Consider the following 21,581-nt stretch of genomic DNA (forward strand, 5'->3'; position numbering starts at 1 on the left):
CATCTGGAAATTTTATCTTTGTCCAAAACGTATACATTTGTTATGCAATAAATAAAATCACACGTATAGAGAATGGAGAAGACAGAGTTTTCTGGCCATGTGTTTAGTGAAGTATAACATGACATTTTAGCATGTACGACCCATTTCACATAAGGGTGTGTGCATCACGGGCTGAGAACCACTGGGCTAAGACAGCCGATATTGTGTTTGTGTTGGGGTCTTAGAGATGATGCAAGTAGTGGAAAACACCTCAAGTTATCTTTTTCTTTCCACTCAGAAAGTCGGACTACGGTATGGTGGACCATCTGTTGTCTGAGGTTGTCACGTGGCTGTCCTAGATGACGAAATCTCCCATTATCTGAACCGGTTGTTGTTTTTTAAACTCTCTCGTTGGAGATCTCACAGTCAGATCACTACGATGTTTTAGAGCAGTGGCATTCAGATTTATTATAGCTAGGATATTTTTACATTTTAGTCAGTGGCGTAGGCAGGAGGGGTTAGGGGGGGGTCATAACCCCCCCCCCCCCCCACAGACCCCTCGGTATATATAAAAAGTATGAGGGGGGGGGTGCAAATCGAAAGTTTGAGGGGGGGGGTGCAAATCGAAAGTTTAAGGGGGGTGCAAATCGAAAGTTTGTTCCCGGGTAAAAATTGGAACCCTCCCCCCCCCCTTGAGACGATCCCCTCTACGCCACTGATTTTAGTTCTAATACAATTATGCAACAGTATGGAGATTTTACTTTTAACGGGTCTTTCACAAATGGCGTTGTTGGTGGGGAGGGGGGTGGGCTGATTTTTTGTGACGATGGGTGGTTCAGGATTTGTGTGATTTTAGTATAGTTTTTTTTTAAACTAAATTATTGTTGTTGTTTTGGAATTTTAAAAACGTTTTTAGATTTAAAAAATAGCTCCATGTATTAAATGACGATAGAACGTTTCATTTAAAAAAAAACCGGGGGGGGGGGGGGGGGGTCGGCAGAAGATGAAGTGTTACGCCATTTGGAGGTACCAGTAAAGGGAGGTAAAATATCATATGCCGCTATTACGTTGTTTTATTTTCTACTTTTCAGTAATTCATAATTTGTGAATTCGACAGTACCAATGCTGCCACTGAAAATATTTGTTTTAAAAACACTATCAGTGGGTCGTTAATGACGATAACCCCCCCCCCCCCCTACTACTTGCTACGATTTTTTTTCCCTAAACAAATCCAGCATTCATGTCGCAAGTGTAAACGCGGTTTTATATTAGGCCTAAGGACAGATATTAGAAACCTGCTTTACCTTACTTTCACTCTCGTGACCATGCGTCATTTCCTGTTTGTTTATTGGCTGGTTTTATCAGCGTGTAATCGAGTACAAGACAACACGCCTTGTTGTGACACAAATGCTCGACTACATTTTACGATTGTTGAAATCGATGATTAACACGTAACATGGCAGGTGGTGTGTTTTCAGACATGTAGGTGATAAGTGACTTACGTGATATACGGTGATATATTGCTCGGTTAGGTGGTATATACGGTGATATATTGCTCAGTTAGGTGATATATTGCTCAGTTAGGTGATATATTGCTCAGTTAGGTGATATATTGCTCAGTTAGGTGGTGTATACGGTGATATGTTGCTCAGTTAAGTTGTATGTACGGTGATATATTGCTCGGTTAGGTGGTATATACGGTGATATGTTGCTCAGTTAGGTGTTATATGCGTTGATATATTGTTCTGTTAGGTGGTATGTACGTTAATAAATTGCTCAATTAGGTGGTATGTACGTTAATATATTGCGCAGTTAGGTGGTATATGCGTTGATTTATTAGACGGGTAATATATAAACGGTGGTAAATATAGTTCTTCCCCGAACAAATCTACCCCCCTCCCCCGATCGAATAAAGATAAAACTAATACATATTTTATATAGAAAATATATACTAAAACCAGTACCCGCCCCCTCTAGGGAATTAACAAGTGTTTCCACCCCGGTTAGCCCATCACGACCAGTGTTTCTTCCACTTTTTCTCCCGGGGGAGGGGGGGGCACTTGATATTTTCGGTGGGGGGACGCTGGTAAAAGTATATTTTCTATATAAATTCCATTTCGTTCGGGTGGGGGGCGTAAGATCTTATAGGAGCCGCCCCCCCCCCCCCCCGAACGAAATGGAATTCATGTAGAAAATATATACTTTTACCAGTTTATGCCCCCCTCCCGAAGAGATGCCTGGAAGAAACTCTGATCATGATAAAACTCATGTCGTATGTCAGCCACAGTATACAGAACACCGTGGAACAGCTTCCTCGACAAGCCCCGCCAATTCGCAATGAATTACCCCACTTGCATTATTCATGTTCTATTACGTGATATCACCTTCCTGTGTAGAGTATCCAGTTTAAATCGCCTCTTGTAGGCCACGGGTCTTGAGAAGTACAAGGAATTGTGGGACTTTATGGACAGTTGAGCGCTTAGTATATTTGTTCATGGTGTTGTTTAAAAAAATGAAATTGATATCGTACATGTCTTGCACTTAAACTTTCGGATAATTAGCACTTTTAAATTTATCGCTAGTTCAATGACATTGCCTGGAAGTTTTCCAGCTCAGTCCATGATCTTAGACTTTTTTTTTCGGCTCGAATCTGGATCGACTCGTATATAAAAGTATAAGGCTGTTTAAGAGTGAAGGTGGTCGTGTCAAGTATTGTTAGCAATATCTCTATACACGTTTCTGCCTCTCAAATTGTTGTATTCTACCTTGTCTTTAAGTGTACTACTGCATTTAACGTACTCGATTTTTCATTCAATTTTACAAAGCAATATATATATATATATATATATATATATATATATATATATATATATATATATATATATATATATATATATAGGCCTATATGTATATGTTTATTTATTTATCATCTGTCCTCTTGACCTGTCGTCTAATATAAAAAACTTGAAATGTCCCCAGATTGCCGTGTAGAATGAGCCTGTGGACTCAAGTGAGCAGACAGTCCAAGAAGCTGACACTATGCTACACACGTCTCATGTCTTCCTTTCGTGTAAGTACAGATGACACGCGCTGTGTTGCATTGACCCGATAACGCGCAAGGTCAGCCCATTTCCGTAGATTAGCCCACGGAATGTGGTCAGCATCTGGCTTAGCGGTACTCATATTGTAATGACGGTACCCATATCCTTTGTGTAGAGTGTGTAGGTTGGCTTACTAGTGCCGTACCAAAAGATTGTAAACACACATCCTTATTTATTAAATCTTCGTTCTTAATTTTTGGATGGGATCCCCTCCAACACAATTAAGTATTGACTTGTCGGTTTAGCAACCATGAGCTTTACTGACTCGACCACGTCGACTCCTATTTATTCAATGTATCTATGGTAGTTAGCTTAGAGAAATAATCGAGACTTAGTCCATTCATCCATGGACGATTGTGCAACATCGGCTAATTTGTAAAGCGCTGCGTCAGAGGTCGCAGATTAAATTTAAGTCACGGGCTATCAATGGTCTTTACCATACTGGCCTACTTTCTATGTCGTAGGCTTAAAATTTTGGTCTACTTTCTATTTCGTAGGCTTAAAATATTGTTTTACTTCTTATATTTTGGGCTTAAAGTATTGGTCAACTTACCGTATCGTAGGCTTACACTATTGTTCTACTTCTTATAAATTGGGCTAAAAATATTAGTCTACTTACCGTATCGTAGCTTAAAATTTTGTTCTACTTCTTATATATTGGTCTTAAAATATTGGACTACTTACCGTATCGTAGCTTACAATATTGTTCTACTTCTTATATATTGGGCTTAAAATATTAGTCAACTCACCGTATCGTAGCTTACAATATTGGTCTACTTACCGTATCGTAACTTACAATATTGTTCTACTTTCCATATCGTAAGCTTAAAATATGTGTCTACTTTCCATTTCGTTCGCTTAAGTATTGGTCTGCCTCTTATATATTAGGCTTAAAATATTGTTCTAATTCCAATATGTGACGCTACAAATGTTGATCTGATTCCATTATACTATGCTAAAAAAAATTCTTATGCCTATGTAAGATGTCCGCTTAGTTGAGAGTCCAGTATTACGAAAAAGCAAAGAAATTTGACAGGAGACTCGTATTCTCAATTTGCAGCAAGTAATATATTCAGGCACAGCCACTGAATTACCCACTTTTATTTTTCAGTCTTTACTATCAGTTTAAAATTTCAGTACCGCACCCCTTTTCGTTTTCCTGGAATGGGCGTCTTTGTGTAGAACTCCATAATAGTTTTAGCCACACTTTAAGCTACAGTACATTCATATTAGAGGTGGTCCATAAACAGTGTCACCACTGTAAACGCTTTACTTCCCCCACCGTCACCTATTGTCATTAAAATCACCTCACACTTTAGTTTATCACCACACCTACCCCTAACCTAATGTTTCAATTATTTTCAAAACAGGATTTTCTTTTTCAAAAATATTGCCTAAGCTGTATTAAATTTGAGTGCATCGTATAGCTTCTATTACAATTTAATTTTTTAAATGCGAATTAACGGTTAAAACTCGATATAAAAAATACATTTTAAATATTTCGCTCGTCATACACCCTCACTTAACTCCCCTGTTGCTTGTCACAGACCGTCACTAAAGTCCGAACTACCCTCCACCTGAGGTGTAGTGTCATGTATCGACGTCGTGTCACCCCCCCCCCCCCCCCCTCTCCACCTTAAATAAAGCTGAGGTGTGAATGAGACAATTTGAGAGACACTGTAATAGATAAGAAATAGTGCTGGTTCGACAAGTTTACAATCATTTATCCTAAGTAGCTCATTAGATCTGATTAGAAAAGTGCTGAGTCATCTTGAATCAGGCTCTACGCGCCCGTCTGGTATAGGTTGTTGGTCCACTATGTTGGGACTTGTACCATTTGGGGCATGTACCGAGTACTCACCTGTTAACTTACTCTTACTGTTAGCTAGGGTTAGGGTTCCCATATTGAGACATGCAATAAGAGCTCCTCCATTAACTTAAACAGTATGAACTGAAGGCTAGGGTTACAATATTGAGACGTGCACTACTTGTTCTATGCACTTACTACAGCTAACTCAACATCGTGGACTAGGATTAGGGTTACACGGCCATCGCGTCGACTATACATTTCTAGACTTGCACCGTGCACCCAGATGTTAACGTTAACCAAGTGAACTAGCATTGAACACCCAGATGTTAACGTTAACCTAGTGAACTAGCATTGAACACTCAGATGTTAACGTCCAGATGTTAACGTTAACCTAGTGGACTAGCAATGAGCACCCAGATGTTAACGTTAACCTAGTGGACTAGCATTGAGCACCCAGATGTTAACATTAACCTAGTGGACTAGCACTGAGCACCCAAATGTTAACGTCCAAATGTTAACGTTAACCTTGTGGACTAGCACTGTGCACCCAGATGTTAACGTTAACCTTGTGAACTAGGATTATGCTTATTAATTCAGCTGCTAATGACTTGCCCCTTGTGAACTAGGATCAGGTTATAAAGGTTGGATTCTTTCTATTTCATGCTTGACTTGAGCGTCTATCAACATCTATTTTTGTGTTGCCAGGGTTGGCTAGTCGTGACCTATTTAGGCATCTTCCAGCGCTCGAAAAAAATTGACAAGAAAAAATTTAACGTTGGCTGTCTTGAATGTAGGACACTATTTCAGTGCAAAAATTGATTCAGTTTTTAAATCGTCAAAAAGCGTTAAGTATTGGAATGTGCGACCACATCAGCAAGAACAAACAATATATTTAAATGATACAGTTTGTGTTTCTGATAGGAATGCCGGTAGGGCTATGTGTGTGCCGGTAACGATGTTAGGATTAGTTAGGATTAAAGTTAGGGCAGGGATAAACTTTCTAAGAACAGCGACGCCGGCATTCTTAGAAGCACCACCCTGTCCACGCTACAGATCTAATCGAACATTGCATGACGATCTGATTGATTATAGCATGACGATCTGATCGATTATAGCATGACTGACTGATAACGGTTAACGCCGAATGCAATGTACCCCCCACCCCTCCCTATATATTCCAATTGCATTGTGTTGGAATCATAGACTAGAGTTTAAACATTGACAGCACTGTTATTGCTGGTACAAGAAGGCCTATAACTCCAATCTTTTTTTTTTTTTAAACGGCGCCACTTTACCTTCTTGTTCCTATTCCAACGTTCCACGGGTTGACCTGAATCGATTTTTTTAACCACAACCATGGCACAAATTTATTATCGATCTGATGTGCATTAGTCAAATGTATTGAAATACTTGAGCGTAAAATGGTACTTTTAAGAGCTCCCCCCGCTCCCAAAGGCCTAGCTGTGGTACCTTGGCCCGATATTTTAACGACGGATTATTTCTCTAAGAAATAATTAGTTTTTTTTTTTAATATGAGCGCTGGGCTGATAGTAGCGTTGTTTTGAATTGGATTGTTATGGGATTGGTTTGTTCTCTAAATCACATGCATTGGTGTTTTAAACATGCTAACCTGGATGAAACCCATTGGGGTGGGGATATCAAAGTACGTTTTTATACGCACACTTTTCTCACCACCGCCACCCCTCCCAACACCCTCCCACCACCACCCACCATACACATCTCAGCCTCCGTATGAAAACCACGGTATAATGGTATTCCATAGCCGCTGTTTGGTAACGATTCTATGTGTAATCGCCCGCTACAACCTAGCTGTCACAACTGTATAATAAAGTACGCACATTCGAGCGAGGGTATTATGGTTAATACTGTCGTAATCTTTATTAGCATTTTAATCACGTAGAAACGTGTTACTATGGGGGATGTGTTTACATATTTATTCATCATTAGCAATTTAATTACGATCTTCTGTTTATGAAACAAGTTACTGTAGGGGATGTGATAGGTGATGTTTAAATACTTTGTTTAATTAAATACGGCATACGTTTTAGGGTAAATTAGGTTTATTTCAGATATTTTTCTCACTTGGAGGGGGGGGGGGGGGAGAGACCATAAGAATATTTTTTTATTTAACACATACATTTTTTATTTATTGTCCTTGGGGGAGGGGCACTACTGATATCCGAACACTAGACCTCGGTCTATCAGTTTACTGAGGTAAACGCTTGGGAACATGCAAATTCGAGTGCAGTTGTGCATTGTTTGTGAAAGTTTGAAGACGGGCCATTAACTATGTGTATTACCCTGGCCAGCTGATCTTGTCTCTGTTACTAATGAGAGCTTGTTCAATTGTGTGTAGTCTCGGGGTCCTCTTTACTACCCTTCTCATCTATACACACATACTTACATATGTGTACACATATGTATGTATGTAATACAAGGGTTCTCAAAGGGTTGTCTGAATTTATGTTTAAATCTTCTATTATGTTAAAAACACTTGGTCATACATAAAACAAACTGGACACATCACCCTACCGCTTAATGGGGCGTCCATAAATGACGTCACACTCCTAGGGTGAAATGGGGTTCGTAATTTTATGACGATGTTCGATGAAGGGGAGGGGGGTTCAGATAGTGTAACGGGTTGTTTTTTTTTCGAGTATTAGAAAACTTTTCATAAATTGTAATAGAATTGAGCTTAGTCAATATTTTATTAAATAGATGTTTGAAAAAAAAAGTGCATTTTAGAATAGGTGTATAGCCATTTTAGGGGTGGGGGTCTGGCTTTTGTGACGGTGGAGCGGAGGGAGGTAAAAATCGTCAAAAAAAAAAAAGGCGTGACGTCATTTATGGCAGACCACTTTCGCAATATTGTCGTCTATAAGGTTTACAGACAACTTATGTCAGACATGCCATCGAAATTTTAGGTCATTCGTGAATTTCAACAGTTTAAAACCTAACTTTTGAGTACACCTTGTATGGCGGGTTCTAAGTTGTAGCTTAGTTGAAATAGTTCACTTATGTTTTTTATCTGACAGCAGTTTAAAACCTGAGTTTAGAATACACCGTAATGGTTGGCGTGTTTTGACACTTGATACATAATTTAAAATCCCATCGACCTTCGTCGTCCTTCATCGGATAATAGAGGGTTCGGTCCTTGTAAAAAAAAAAAACAAACTTCCTTAAAAGTGCAAGCAATTTTTTTTTAATTTGCAGCAAGACTTCTGACCTTGTAAAAAACGAAGCCATGTAATAAAGATTAGATAATATAGTGGCTCCTTATTTCTATTATTTTATTTTTTTCTATGAGGTTTTTGACTTTGGTACATACAAAGGGTAATGGTTTATGACGATAAATGAACTAAGTACGATGTAGTTAAGGCCTATGCTACATACCTACTTTTTTCCACCTGAGCTTCTCTTGTAAAAAAAAAAAAAAAATTAATACAGTTTTTATCAAACAATTTTTTTCTCCTTCTTTAAACTAATTACTAACCTTTCAATATATAGATATTTTTATTTAACCTTACTATTTTTAACTCTTTTTTTTTTTAATTATTATTTTGTAGATATTTCAATAAACTTATCAGATATAGTAAAATAATTTTTTTTATGACAGTAATAACTTTTAAAAACTGTAAGTCTCATAAAACTAATTTAAATCTGTTAAGACAAATCTCAAATATCCTCTCCTACTGCAGTATTTTTTATTCTTCTTTAAACTAATTACTATCCTTTCAACATGTATATATTTTGATTTAACATTAGGCTACTATTTTTAACTCTTTTTTTTTTTAATTATTTTGTAGATATTTCATTTAATTTATCAAAAATATTTTTTTTAAAATTTAAATAAAAATACATTAACAATATTTTAAAAACTGAAAGTCTCATACAACTAATTAGTCTCATGCAACTAATTAGTCTCATACAACTAATTAGTCTCATGCAACTAATTAGTCTCATACAACTAATTAGTCTCATGCAACTAATTAGTCTCATACAACTAATTAGTCTCATACAACTAATTAGTCTCATACAACTAATTAGTCTCATACAACTAATTAGTCTCATGCAACTAATTAGTCTCATGCAACTAATTAGTCTCATGCAACTAATTAGTCTCATGCAACTAATTAGTCTCATGCAACTAATTAGTCTCATGCAACTAATTAGTCTCATACAACTAATTAGTCTCATACAACTAATTAGTCTCATACAACTAATTAGTCTCATACAACTAATTAGTCTCATACAACTAATTAGTCTCATACAACTAATTAGTCTCATACAACTAATTAGTCTCATACAACTAATTAGTCTCATACAACTAATTAGTCTCATGCAACTAATTAGTCTCATGCAACTAATTAGTCTCATGCAACTAATTAGTCTCATACAACTAATTAGTCTCATACAACTAATTAGTCTCATACAACTAATTAGTCTCATACAACTAATTAGTCTCATACAACTAATTAGTCTCATACAACTAATTAGTCTCATGCAACTAATTAGTCTCATGCAACTAATTAGTCTCATGCAACTAATTAGTCTCATGCAACTAATTAGTCTCATGCAACTAATTAGTCTCATACAACTAATTAGTCTCATGCAACTAATTAGTCTCATGCAACTAATTAGTCTCATACAACTAATTAGTCTCATACAACTAATTAGTCTCATGCAACTAATTAGTCTCATGCAACTAATTAGTCTCATGCAACTAATTAGTCTCATGCAACTAATTAGTCTCATGCAACTAATTAGTCTCATGCAACTAATTAGTCTCATGCAACTAATTAGTCTCATACAACTAATTAGTCTCATACAACTAATTAGTCTCATACAACTAATTAGTCTCATCCAACTAATTAGTCTCATACAACTAATTAGTCTCATACAACTAATTAGTCTCATACAACTAATTAGTCTCATACAACTAATTAGTCTCATACAACTAATTAGTCTCATACAACTAATTAGTCTCATGCAACTAATTAGTCTCATGCAACTAATTAGTCTCATGCAACTAATTAGTCTCATGCAACTAATTAGTCTCATACAACTAATTAGTCTCATACAACTAATTAGTCTCATACAACTAATTAGTCTCATACAACTAATTAGTCTCATACAACTAATTAGTCTCATGCAACTAATTAGTCTCATGCAACTAATTAGTCTCATGCAACTAATTAGTCTCATGCAACTAATTAGTCTCATGCAACTAATTAGTCTCATGCAACTAATTAGTCTCATGCAACTAATTAGTCTCATGCAACTAATTAGTCTCATACAACTAATTAGTCTCATACAACTAATTAGTCTCATACAACTAATTAGTCTCATACAACTAATTAGTCTCATACAACTAATTAGTCTCATGCAACTAATTAGTCTCATGCAACTAATTAGTCTCATGCAACTAATTAGTCTCATGCAACTAATTAGTCTCATGCAACTAATTAGTCTCATGCAACTAATTAGTCTCATGCAACTAATTAGTCTCATACAACTAATTAGTCTCATACAACTAATCTGAATCTGTGATCACAAATCTCAAATGTCCTCTCCTCCCCCAGTATGAGGACCTACAAATCACCCTAACAGACAAACCACAGAAGAAGCCTGACAATGACAAGCTCAAGTTTGGCGCCCACACAGCTGACCACATGCTGGAGATTGACTGGTCAGCTGAGGATGGCTGGGGGGTGCCGCAGATTAGACCCGTGACCCCACTACAGATCCACCCCGCTGCCAAGGTCCTGCACTATGCTTGTGAGGTGGGTCACATTTGACAGTCTAGAGAATTCATTTTCAGTACTGGTATTTCCATGTTGGGATAGGACGTAGTGGTCAAGGGGTAGAGCGTTTGGCTGCTAGACTGAAAGTCTCGAGTTCGGATCTATGTTTGGACTTGTTACTATAGGATGTCCCAGAGTCTCTGATAAGTATCTGACTTATGTAGAGAAAGTAAAACCCAGTGTTTGTTTTTGTTTTAAATTTTTATGTACAGTTATTTCTATCAATATCTTGATCTTGGGCAGCACAAAATATTATAGCAGCTCATGAGAATATAAATAATAAAATAAATTTTTTTTTTTAATTTTTTAATTTAAAAATTATTATTTTTTAAATTTAAAAATTACATGAGTGTATAAATAATAAACCATTAACATGTAAAAAAAATTACTATCTAAAATGTTAATTATTTGCTTTTATTCATGACAGCTATTTGAAGGTATGAAGGCTTACAGATGTGTTGACAACAAAATCCGAATGTTCAGGCCAATGGAAAACATGAAGCGCATGTCTCGTTCTGCCAAAAGATCAGCATTACCAGTAAGTCTAAGCTCATGTAAAGGGATGGTATGGCCTAATGGTAGATCACTATACATCCCTGTTTCGAGATTGAATCCGGTTTCAAGTCAGTACAATGTCCCTGAGTCGACTCAGCTCTGATGGATACTTAGCTCACATTAGGGAAAGTAAAGGTGGTTGAGCATAATGTTGACCACACTATCCCTTCATATACCGAGGTCACAGAAACTGGTGAACTTCACTTGCCCCATAGACTGCCAGGTTTGAAAAGGGAACTTTAACTATATTCTTGTAAAGTATAAACAACTCATAAACACCTATGTACGATACCCAAAGGGAGTGCAAAAGAGATTATACAAGAAACACCTGGCGAAGTGACCAGTATCCACCTGGAATATTTTTTCTAGTATTGATAACAGAACAGCATCTTGTATTAAGCACAAAATTAGTGCTGGATGAAGCTCCATTGGGGTTCCTAATAGATTACAGTTCAATATTTTAACTTCATAATGCAGTCAAACTTTTATTTTTTTTTATATTTAAAAGAGTAAGTACCTGTCAAAAATTGTGAAATTATTTGCGCTGGGAAGCTTTTTCCCTATAACACTAAATTGAAGGAATGGATAAAATCATTACTCTGCCTGTTAAACACCAGTTGAGTTGTCACACCTGTAGATTAAAATTTGTTACTCCGCTAGCTGTTGTTAAATCATCTTTGAAACCTGAGTCAAAACACCATTAACCAGGGATTGATTCTAAATATTTGTGTTAACTATTCTAACTCATAGTATGTTATGATTGTATAAAATGTGTATTCAGGTGTTTCAAAACAATCTTAACAGTACAAGGTGGGGGGAAAATACAAATTTTTAAGCTCATTTAGTCAACTGTTTTCATATACTTTTAAAATGTTCTTTATATTTAGGATTTTGACAAACACGAGCTTCTGAAATGTATAAAGAAATTGATCAGCGTTGACCAAGAGTGGGTTCCTTATTCTGACAAATGTACCTTGTATGTCAGACCTACTTTTATAGGTACTGAGGTAAGCATTGTCTCCCCTTGTATAAAGTCTGTGTGTTGCCATTTGTGCTGAGTCAGCAGCCATTCATATCATTTCTGGCCAGGTGCTAATTAGCTATCAGATGTCTTTAGCCACTTGCCACTTTGTCATGCCAAGTGTTAAAAAATATTCACTTTACATTGTGATGATGTTGACTGTCACTGTTGATGAAATGCTGCTGACTTGTTTAACTGATAGGCCGCCCCTAATGGTCTCTGGGTGATGCTAAAAACATGTTTGTTGAATTGATAGTGTTCCTGACTCAATTAAAAAAAAATATTAATTTTCTACTGCTTGTTTGGTAAAAAATAGAAATTTAATCCATGACCTGCATAAAATAAAAAGTGTTTTATGTTATTTTCTGAAGATAAATCTGTGATGACCATATCATTTATTTTCCATTAACTGTCAAACAATGATACTATTTATTTATATTTTACAGTATATTTGCTTTTAAGCTAAAAAAATTAGAATAACCTCAGTCAACCAGTTATTTTAATTTTGAGTGTATTTATTTCATAGCCTACACTAGGTGTGACTGAATCAAATATGGCCAAACTTTTCGTCATCACTGGGCCGGTTGGCCCATACTTCCCTACAGGCATGAAGCCTGTGAGTCTCCTAGCTGACCCACAGTATGTCAGGGCGTGGCCTGGGGGTTGTGGCAACTACAAAATGGGCAGGTACAGTCCTTATCTTTAACTTCCTCATATCGTAGCTGATTACCAGTCTGTCTGGTTGTGGCCATTACAAGTTTGTCCTTATCTATCAAATTGATCCTACTGCTCCATATGGGCATAGTGCTGATCACACGATCCCTTCATATGTTGAAGTCACAGAAGCAAGTTTCCTTTTTGAACCTGACGGTCCATGGGACAAGTGAAGTCACTTTAAAAAGGAAACTTTTACTCCATTCTAAAAAAAAAAAATTACTGAATTTTCCTTTTCATTCTTGTACTTGCATTCTATACACATATTTTTAAATATTTTTTATTTAAAAGTTTGTAATGAAAGAAATTGTTTTTATTATCATGTTGTTATATTATTATTTTTTCTTACTGAATTTTATTCTTAAAATCTATAAATCCTAAAACATCATATAATAGTTACTGCTTATAAAGAATTCAGGTTGCTGTTTTTTAAGTTTATAAATCCTACAGATAATTCTTTTAAGAATATTTTAAGTTGTCATAGTCTGCTATTTAATGTTTTCGTAATTATCTCTCTAGAATTTATTTTTAAAAATAATCTCTAACACATTATTACATTAGTTTTACTAGGGTTTTTTCTTTCTTTCTGACATAGCAATTATGCACCAACTACAGCAATCCAGTCCATAGCAGTAAAGAAACATGACTGCCAACAAGTGTTATGGCTGTTTGGAGAGGACCACCAGATGACAGAAGTGGGCACCATGAACTTGTTTGTCTTCTGGGTCAATGAAAAAGGAGGTGACACACTCAACAGCTTAACTCTTGTCTTAGTGAAATACACAAGTAGCATTTAAGTTGATGGTCAACAGTGTGAATGATGTAGAGTTTATCTAAATTTTTTTTCTTGGTGATTGAGCCTACTACTGACCACACTATTCATTTCTATGCTGATGTCACAGAAATTTATGAACTCTAGTCCATCTGCCCTATTGACCACTAGGTCTGAAAGAGTAACTTTATTATGAACTACGCTACTATATTTTCAGTTAGACATATTAGTATATACTATTGGGTATATGAATGAGATGTGTGTATTTTGTTATTGAATGAGAGCCTAATGAATGATTTGTGTGTTGTGTTAATGAATGTGAATTTTGTTAATGAATGCGACCCTAATGAATGAGAATTGTGAATTGTGTTAATTAAGGAATCTGAATTTTGTTAATGAATGCGACCCTAATGAATGAGATTTGTGTATTGTGTGAATGAATGTGAATTTTGTTTAAAAATGTGACCCTTATGAATGAGATGTGTATTGTGTGAATGCATGTGTATTGTGTTAATGAATGAGACCCTAATGAATGAAACTTGTGTGTTGTGTAAATGTATGTGTATTTTGTTAATGATTGAGACCCTAATGAATGAGATGTGTGTATTGTTTATGAATGTAAATTTTGTTAATGAATGAAACCCTAATGAATGAGATTTGTGTATTGTGTTAATGAATGTGCATTTTGTTAATGAATGAGATGTTCGAGTTGTGTGAATGTATGTGTATTTTGTTAATGAATGAGACCCTAATGTATGAGATGTGTTTGTTGTGTTAATGAATGTGCATTTTGTTAATGAATGAGATTTGTGTGTTGTGTTAATGAATGTGAATTGTGTTAATGAATGAGACCCTAATGAATGAGATGTGTGTATTCTGTGAATGAATGTGAATTGTGTTAATGAATGAGACCCTATTGAATGAGATGTGTGTATTGTGTTAATGAATGTGTATTTGTTAATGAATGAGCCCCTAATGAATGAAACTTGTGTGTTTTAGAGGAGGAGTTGATCACCCCACCACTGGAGACAGGTATGATCTTACCTGGGGTAACAAGAAAATCTCTGCTGGAGTTGTCCAGACAATGGGTGATTATTTTCTACCTTATCCTCCTGTCTGTTTTGTTACCAGTGTGATGAGTAATAATAATGATAAAGCCTAAATTATATTATTACGGTGCTTTTTAATGATATGCTTGTTTAAATAGTATAGAATATCTTCTACCTAATCCTTCTATCTGTTTAGTTACCAACGTGATGATTAATAATAATAATAAAGCCTAAATTATATTATTCCAATGCTTTTATGAAATGTTTGGTTAAATTAATTAATTAATTAAATTAATTTATGAAAGGTGGGGGAGGGGGGTGGAGTCTATTAATTTAGACAAAAGTTGTCTTGTTAGATGACCATCACTGGCATCACCCCTCTGTGTGGACGTCATAAATTGTGAGTTTATCTGTTAGGCTACAAACTGAATGGTTGTAATGAATTCTGGATTTCACTAAAAACATGTGTTGCTTTAAAATTGAAGGTGTATTATACTCCTCTACATTGCAATGTGTATGAGATGCTTCCTTATAAAGGGAAGCAACTGTATTGTTTATAACTTCAGTTTTCTTCTCTTTCTAACTTGAAATATTTGTCTGAATTTTTCACGCAGGATGAATTTAAAGTGTCTGAGCAGGTGATAACAATGAAAATGTTCATCAAAGCTTTAAATGAAGGAAGGGTAAGTGTTTGACTTATTTGTGACACAAAAAGCTAAAAAACTAACATGCTGTGTATACTTGAATGATAAATTGATTGTTTAGATGTTTGAATTTAATGGGCTTTTTTTTCTATAAACTTCTATTAAAAAATTTTTTTATTAATAATTTAAATTAATAGTTTAATTATGGTTATATGTAGAACAATGTTGTAGTAAGATGTAAAGCAACAACATAATATTCGCCATGTTAATGTAAATATCAGTGGTAGCTTGTTAAACTCTAGAAGTGTTTATAGCCTGCATCATAGAAAGTTTTTGCTTATGGTCAAAACAAAATTTATAATTAAGCTGCAATTGTTGTAACAAGCTATTGCAGAACAATAGTTTTTTTTTTTAAGTTTTAAAATGTCTGTTTTGAGTGGGAATGTTTTAAATATGTTAAGTGTGTATTTGTTAAAATGTCTCATTTGAGTAGGATATTTTTTTAATATATTTTAATTTATTCCTTAAACTGTCTACTTTGAGTTTAATGTTTTAAATATTTTAAGCAGGTGTTCCTAAAACCATCGGTTTTGAGTGAATTTTTAAAAATTTATTTTAAGCTTGTATTCCTTAATATCGTCAGCTTTGAGTGAAGTTTTTAAAATACATTTTAAGCGTGTATACCTTAATATTGTCTATTTTGTGTGTGAGTTTGATCCTTGTCTCACCAGGTGAAGGAGGTGTTTGGTGCAGGTACGGCATGCGTCGTCTGCCCAGTCAGCAAGATACTCTACCAGGGCCAGGAGCTGAAAATAGATGCTGGGAAAGTAGATTGTTTGACACAGAGATTCTACAAGGAGATCAATGACATACATGTGAGTTGCTGTTATAATAGTAAAAAAATAGTTACACCTTTTGACCTGGGGCAGGTGAAGTATAGTTCACCTTTTTCTGTGACATTTGCATAAGAAAGGGAAGTGTAGTCAGCACTATGCCTAGCCACCTTTACTTTAACTAATGTGAGTCAGGTACCAAGTAGAGCTAGGTAGACTCAGGTATGTCCTAATTACTTGACTCTTGAATCCAAACTCAAGACTTCTGGGTTAGCTGTATAGTAAAAAAAATAGTTACCCTTTTTGACCCAGGGCAGGTGAAGTAGAATTCACCTGATTCTGTGACCTTTGCATATGATCTGGTAGTGTAGTCAGCACTATGCCCAGCCACCTTTACTTTACCTAATGTGAGTCAGGTACTAATTAGAGCTGGGTAGACTCAGGTATGTCCTAATTATTCAACTACAGAATCCCAACTCAAGACTTCGGGGTTAGCTGTCAACAGTTTCCTATCTTGTAAAGAATAATTATTAAATTTTTAATTCAGGTTTTGTTGTATTTTTATGTGTTGATTTAAAACATTTTGTCTGTAGTTTTGTGTTGATTTAAAACATATTTTGTCTGTAGTTTTGTGTTGATTTAAAACATTTTGTCTGTAGTTTTGTGTTGATCTAAAACATATTTTTTCTGTAGTTTTGTGTTGATTTAAAACATATTTTTTCTGTAGTTTTGTGTTGATTTAAAACATATTTTGTCTGTAGTTTTGTGTTATCTAAAACATCTGTTTGTCTGTAGTTTTGTGTTGATTTAAAACATATTTTGTCTGTAGTTTTGTGTTGATTTAAAACATCTGTTGTCTGTAGTTTTACCGCAAGCCCCATCACTGGATGGAGTGGGTGGAAGATGAGAAAGAAATTTCATTCAGATCTGCCGGCGCCCAGGTTTGAGAAGTCAGGTGAACGCCCTACTTTACATCGACAGACCTGCATGGACCTGATTCAAGTGTCAGGATGCCCTTGTATAGTGTTTGTGTTTTAACTTCCATTAGTATTAAGAGAGGAGATACTCCTTTTTTGTCCTGACTAACTTAAGTTGTACCAAAATAACAACAATAAGTATTAACCTAGTTTTTTTTATATAATGTTGTAAGTTTTATTAAATTATTCCAGGTGCATAATTTTTTTTTGTCTTTGTACATAGTTAAGGTTTTAGAGAAAGTCCCTTGTTGAAATAAATACTCTAGTTATTTAAATAGCGCCAAGTTTTTCTGAAGTTGTTTTATTCCCTCTTGCTTTGATAAATACGCATAATGATTTGTGTTAGAGAGCTGTATTGAGAAAAACAAGCTCGTTAATAAATACATTAAATTTTCATATAAAGCTTAATTAATCACATTAACTGTGATCCTATTTTGAATTACTGGTAAAAGTAATTTTCATTTGTTAATATTTAATTTGAGCTCCTTGAACAATGAATCTCAATTGATATTGTGGCTCTTATTTAAGATGCAAGAATGCTTACTGATGCCGCCAGTAAAATTTAAATAGAATTCTCCAGTCCATTTCATTTTTTCAGGTGTATTTATACTAATTGTTTTACTCCAGTTCATTTAGTGATTTATTCATAGATGTTTAGATTTTAAATCTTGTTTAATTGAATAAAAAAATTCTGTTAATCTGTAAAATCCCAACTGTTAATCTGTCAAATAAGGTGAATTATTTTTTATTTTTTTTTGCTGTTGAAAATTATGTAAGGTAGGCTAATTAAGCAAACTACCTAACGAGAAGGCAGCTCGTGAGAGATTTTTTAAATGAAACTCCAATGCTCTATTCGTAGCATCGCCTGTTCTAGAGCCAGTTCATGATATGTGTCAAGTCTTCAAACAGTAAAGTCCCCATTATCTGTGACAGTTATTTTCATTGTTGTTGTCGTCTTTTGTTTCGACTGTATAGTAAACACATGCAGTAAGTCCCCTTTTTTGTGAAATCATTGTACATTTATACTTATAATGTCAATAATACAAGCAATCAGAACACTCATGTATAATATTAGAATAATAGAATATAAATATTTTACGAATGTTTAAACATATTTTGCACTAATTTAATATTGGAAAGAGATTTATAAACTCCTTTTTATCAAGATTATTTTTTTTGGACAATCTGCATTTGTCCTCTATACAGTCTGAGTTTCATCCATTATTCAACAATTTTGTGAGCAAAAAAAAAGCATATGTAAGCTTGTCAAAATATATTTGGGCTTTCATTTCCTGACCAATCATCGACTGCCTTTAACTATCACAGAATGTTGATCCACTTGTCTGGTGTATACCTTGTAATGATACGATTTCATAATTTAAATTCAAATAATACAACCAGTTGCAGAATTAAAAATAAATTTTTAGCTAACTTTACTAATGCTCGATTTTTTAAAACTAATTTCTTAAAAGCATTACAAATTTTAACAATTTTAAGTTATGTGTAAATTTAGAAACGGACAGTTTTTTTTTTCTTTTTAAGTTGGTATTCTGAATTGAAAATCAGATTTTATCTAATTATAATTGTGGATTTTTTAACAAAGATTTTCACTTTTTTTGATAGTTAAAGTTAAAGATTGGTCTTTAGTGTTCTATACTGTACATTATGAAATGTAATGAAATATTGTTTTGGGTAACAATTTTTTTATCATAATAAATTGGCAGTCACTGCATTATTTTGAAATTATTTTGAAAGCATTTTGTTTTCTGACACTACTCAGCATGACAAATTTTTTATTTATTATTATTATATATTTTTGACATTTTTAAAAAAATTAAATTATATGATGATAAAAACTAAAGTAAAAGAGAGAAAAAATAAGACCTCAAGATATAAAACATCATATTGTGTCTAATTAATTGTTTTTTAATTTAGCTTTAATCTCTGTTTGCAATTTACAGCATTAAAAACAAAATTATTTGTTTAAATAGATGCAAAAAATAGCCCACTGTTTGTTGTCACTTAGAAAAATCCACTACATAGAACAATTTACTTTGCTGTGTGTAGTAAATTTTCCTTGTTCAAACTTGAAGTTGTTTTTTTTATTTTTTGACTATTTTTTTTTATTTTTCAGTTGTTGTAAAGAGCATAATTACTGACAAAGATGACGTTATAATTTTTTCAAAAGTTATTCCAAATTTTTTTTTACTTTCCTGTTTTAATATTGCACTCTATTTTCTAGTGGAAGAAAACACCTGAACTGTATGCATGTTACCTGACATATATCCAGTGGCGTCACAAGTGGGTTAAGGGTGACACTCAGCTGAAAAATTGTAAAATTTACTGTACAAAAAACAATGTTTTACATGATAGCAAAATAGTAGGGGAAGATAGGTGACACCAAACCAAAACTGCAGAAATATTGGAGGGGGGTGGGATGACGCCCTCAGTTACCACACAGGGTGATATCTTATCAAGTGATGCCACTGCGAATATGGATGATTTTAAACTATATGACCTTATCACTAAAATGAATGGATTTGCCTTTTAAAAAGTAAAACCCGCAATAACTTTTTTATTCTCATTGACCCTGTTCTCTGAAGAGTCATGCTTTATAGTTATTTTAATTTCCTTTATAACAGCTATCTAATATTCTAATAAAGTGGTTTTCTGCACTGAGTGTAGTTGTGCTTGCTAGTTATTTTATTTTGCCTTTATCACAGTCATCTAATACAGTAGTTTTCTACACAGTGTGTTAGCAAAATTTACGTCAATTTTTTTTAAAATTGATTTTATTGACAGTTTACTAATTGCTTTGTTTTAATATATCCTCCCCTGTTTTCTGGTAATCTAAACTTTGTTGAATATGTTGAAATAACATCCAAGTTAATGTATATATCTAAAACATTTGCTTGCTTTATTATGATTTTATGTTTCTTTTAGTTCTTCGACATTATTCTCCCACTGAATAATCTGTCCACACAACCTATGAATTGTTTTCTTTAAGCTGAAGTGTTTTGAATATTAATACCGGTACTTGTACAATTACATAATTACTGTTATCACATGTGTTGTATGATAGTTAAGTTTTCATACTGCTATTGTATCATAAAACATGTTGTAATGGAGTTTGGCTTGTTTAACATGATTGCTGACCCCCAAGGGTCAAGTTTGTGCTGTATAACATGATTGCTGATTAAAATAGCAGCTATGCAAAGTTGTTGTCACATTTGTTCACAATCAAGGCAAAAACACAACCCCTGACACTCCCTTAAATACCAAAACAACATACACCTCTTAAATACAAAAACACAACCTTACAACCCCCTTAAATAACAAAACAACATACACCTCCTAAATACAGAAACACATCCTACAGTCCCTAAATACCAAAACAAACACCCCCCCCAATACAAAAACAAACATGACACCACTCCCCCACACACACACACATCAAATCAAAACAAACACTACACCCCCCTAAATACCAAATCAACCTACATCCCCCTAATTTGGCTAAATACCAAAACAAACTACACCCCCCCCCCCCCCCCACTAAATACCAAAACAAACAACACACCCCCCTAAATACCAAAACAAACAACACACCCCCAAATACCAAAACACAATCTACACCCCCCTAAATACCAAAACAAACTACACCCCCCCCCCACTAAATACCAAAACAAACACTACACCCCACTAAATACCAAAACAAACTACACCCCCCCCCCCCCCACTAAATACCAAAACAAACAACACACCCCTAAATACCAAAACACAACCTACATCCCCCTAAATTGGCTAAATACCAAAACAAACACTACATCCCCCTCCCTAAACACCAAAAAACACCCCATTCCATGCCAAAACAACCAACATCCCCCTAAATATCAAAACAAACACTACACTCCCTACCATGTATATTGTAGGTATACATCCCTCCAATGCTACTCATCATTATATTATGTCGCTTTATAAATTACTGCAGCATCACTTATTATTGTAACTTCAGCAAATGTTTGCTCAGAACCCTTTCAAACCGGTTGAACAAAAAGTTCTATTGATAACTCTTTAATGGTTATTGGTTAATTGTAACTCACTGTTTCTATTCTGTTACACCTTGTTAAAAATGGTAATTTAAACCTTTCTTGGTTGTTAAAAGAATATTTTTCAGATATAAAAGCTGAACCAGGTATTCCAAAAATATTTTTACAACAATGATTTTTAAGTAAAATTTGAGTATTAGAAACAAAAAAAAATTTTATTTTTATAGAATTTGTTGTCGAGTACAATGGCAG

At 34.6% G+C, this 21,581-nt stretch overlaps 1 protein-coding gene across 1 annotated transcript; it reads left to right on the forward strand.

Annotated features, from left to right (window-relative positions):
- The first annotated feature begins 1,423 nt into the window (after positions 1–1,423).
- LOC131939893 (branched-chain-amino-acid aminotransferase, cytosolic) lies at positions 1,424–20,532 on the forward strand. Its single transcript, XM_059298425.1, has 11 exons — positions 1,424–1,461; positions 2,959–3,049; positions 10,494–10,694; positions 11,143–11,253; positions 12,158–12,277; positions 12,818–12,978; positions 13,601–13,746; positions 14,777–14,865; positions 15,441–15,509; positions 16,202–16,345; positions 17,167–20,532. The coding sequence occupies exons 1-11, from the start codon at positions 1,436–1,438 to the stop codon at positions 17,248–17,250; spliced, it is 1,242 nt and encodes a 413-aa protein (XP_059154408.1). The 5' UTR covers positions 1,424–1,435; the 3' UTR covers positions 17,251–20,532.
- The last annotated feature ends 1,049 nt before the right edge of the window (positions 20,533–21,581 follow it).

Source organism: Physella acuta, unplaced genomic scaffold, assembly GCF_028476545.2.
Source record: "Physella acuta isolate Inbredline_101_S28 unplaced genomic scaffold, ASM2847654v3 ptg000300l, whole genome shotgun sequence".
NCBI lineage: Eukaryota > Metazoa > Mollusca > Gastropoda > Physidae > Physella > Physella acuta.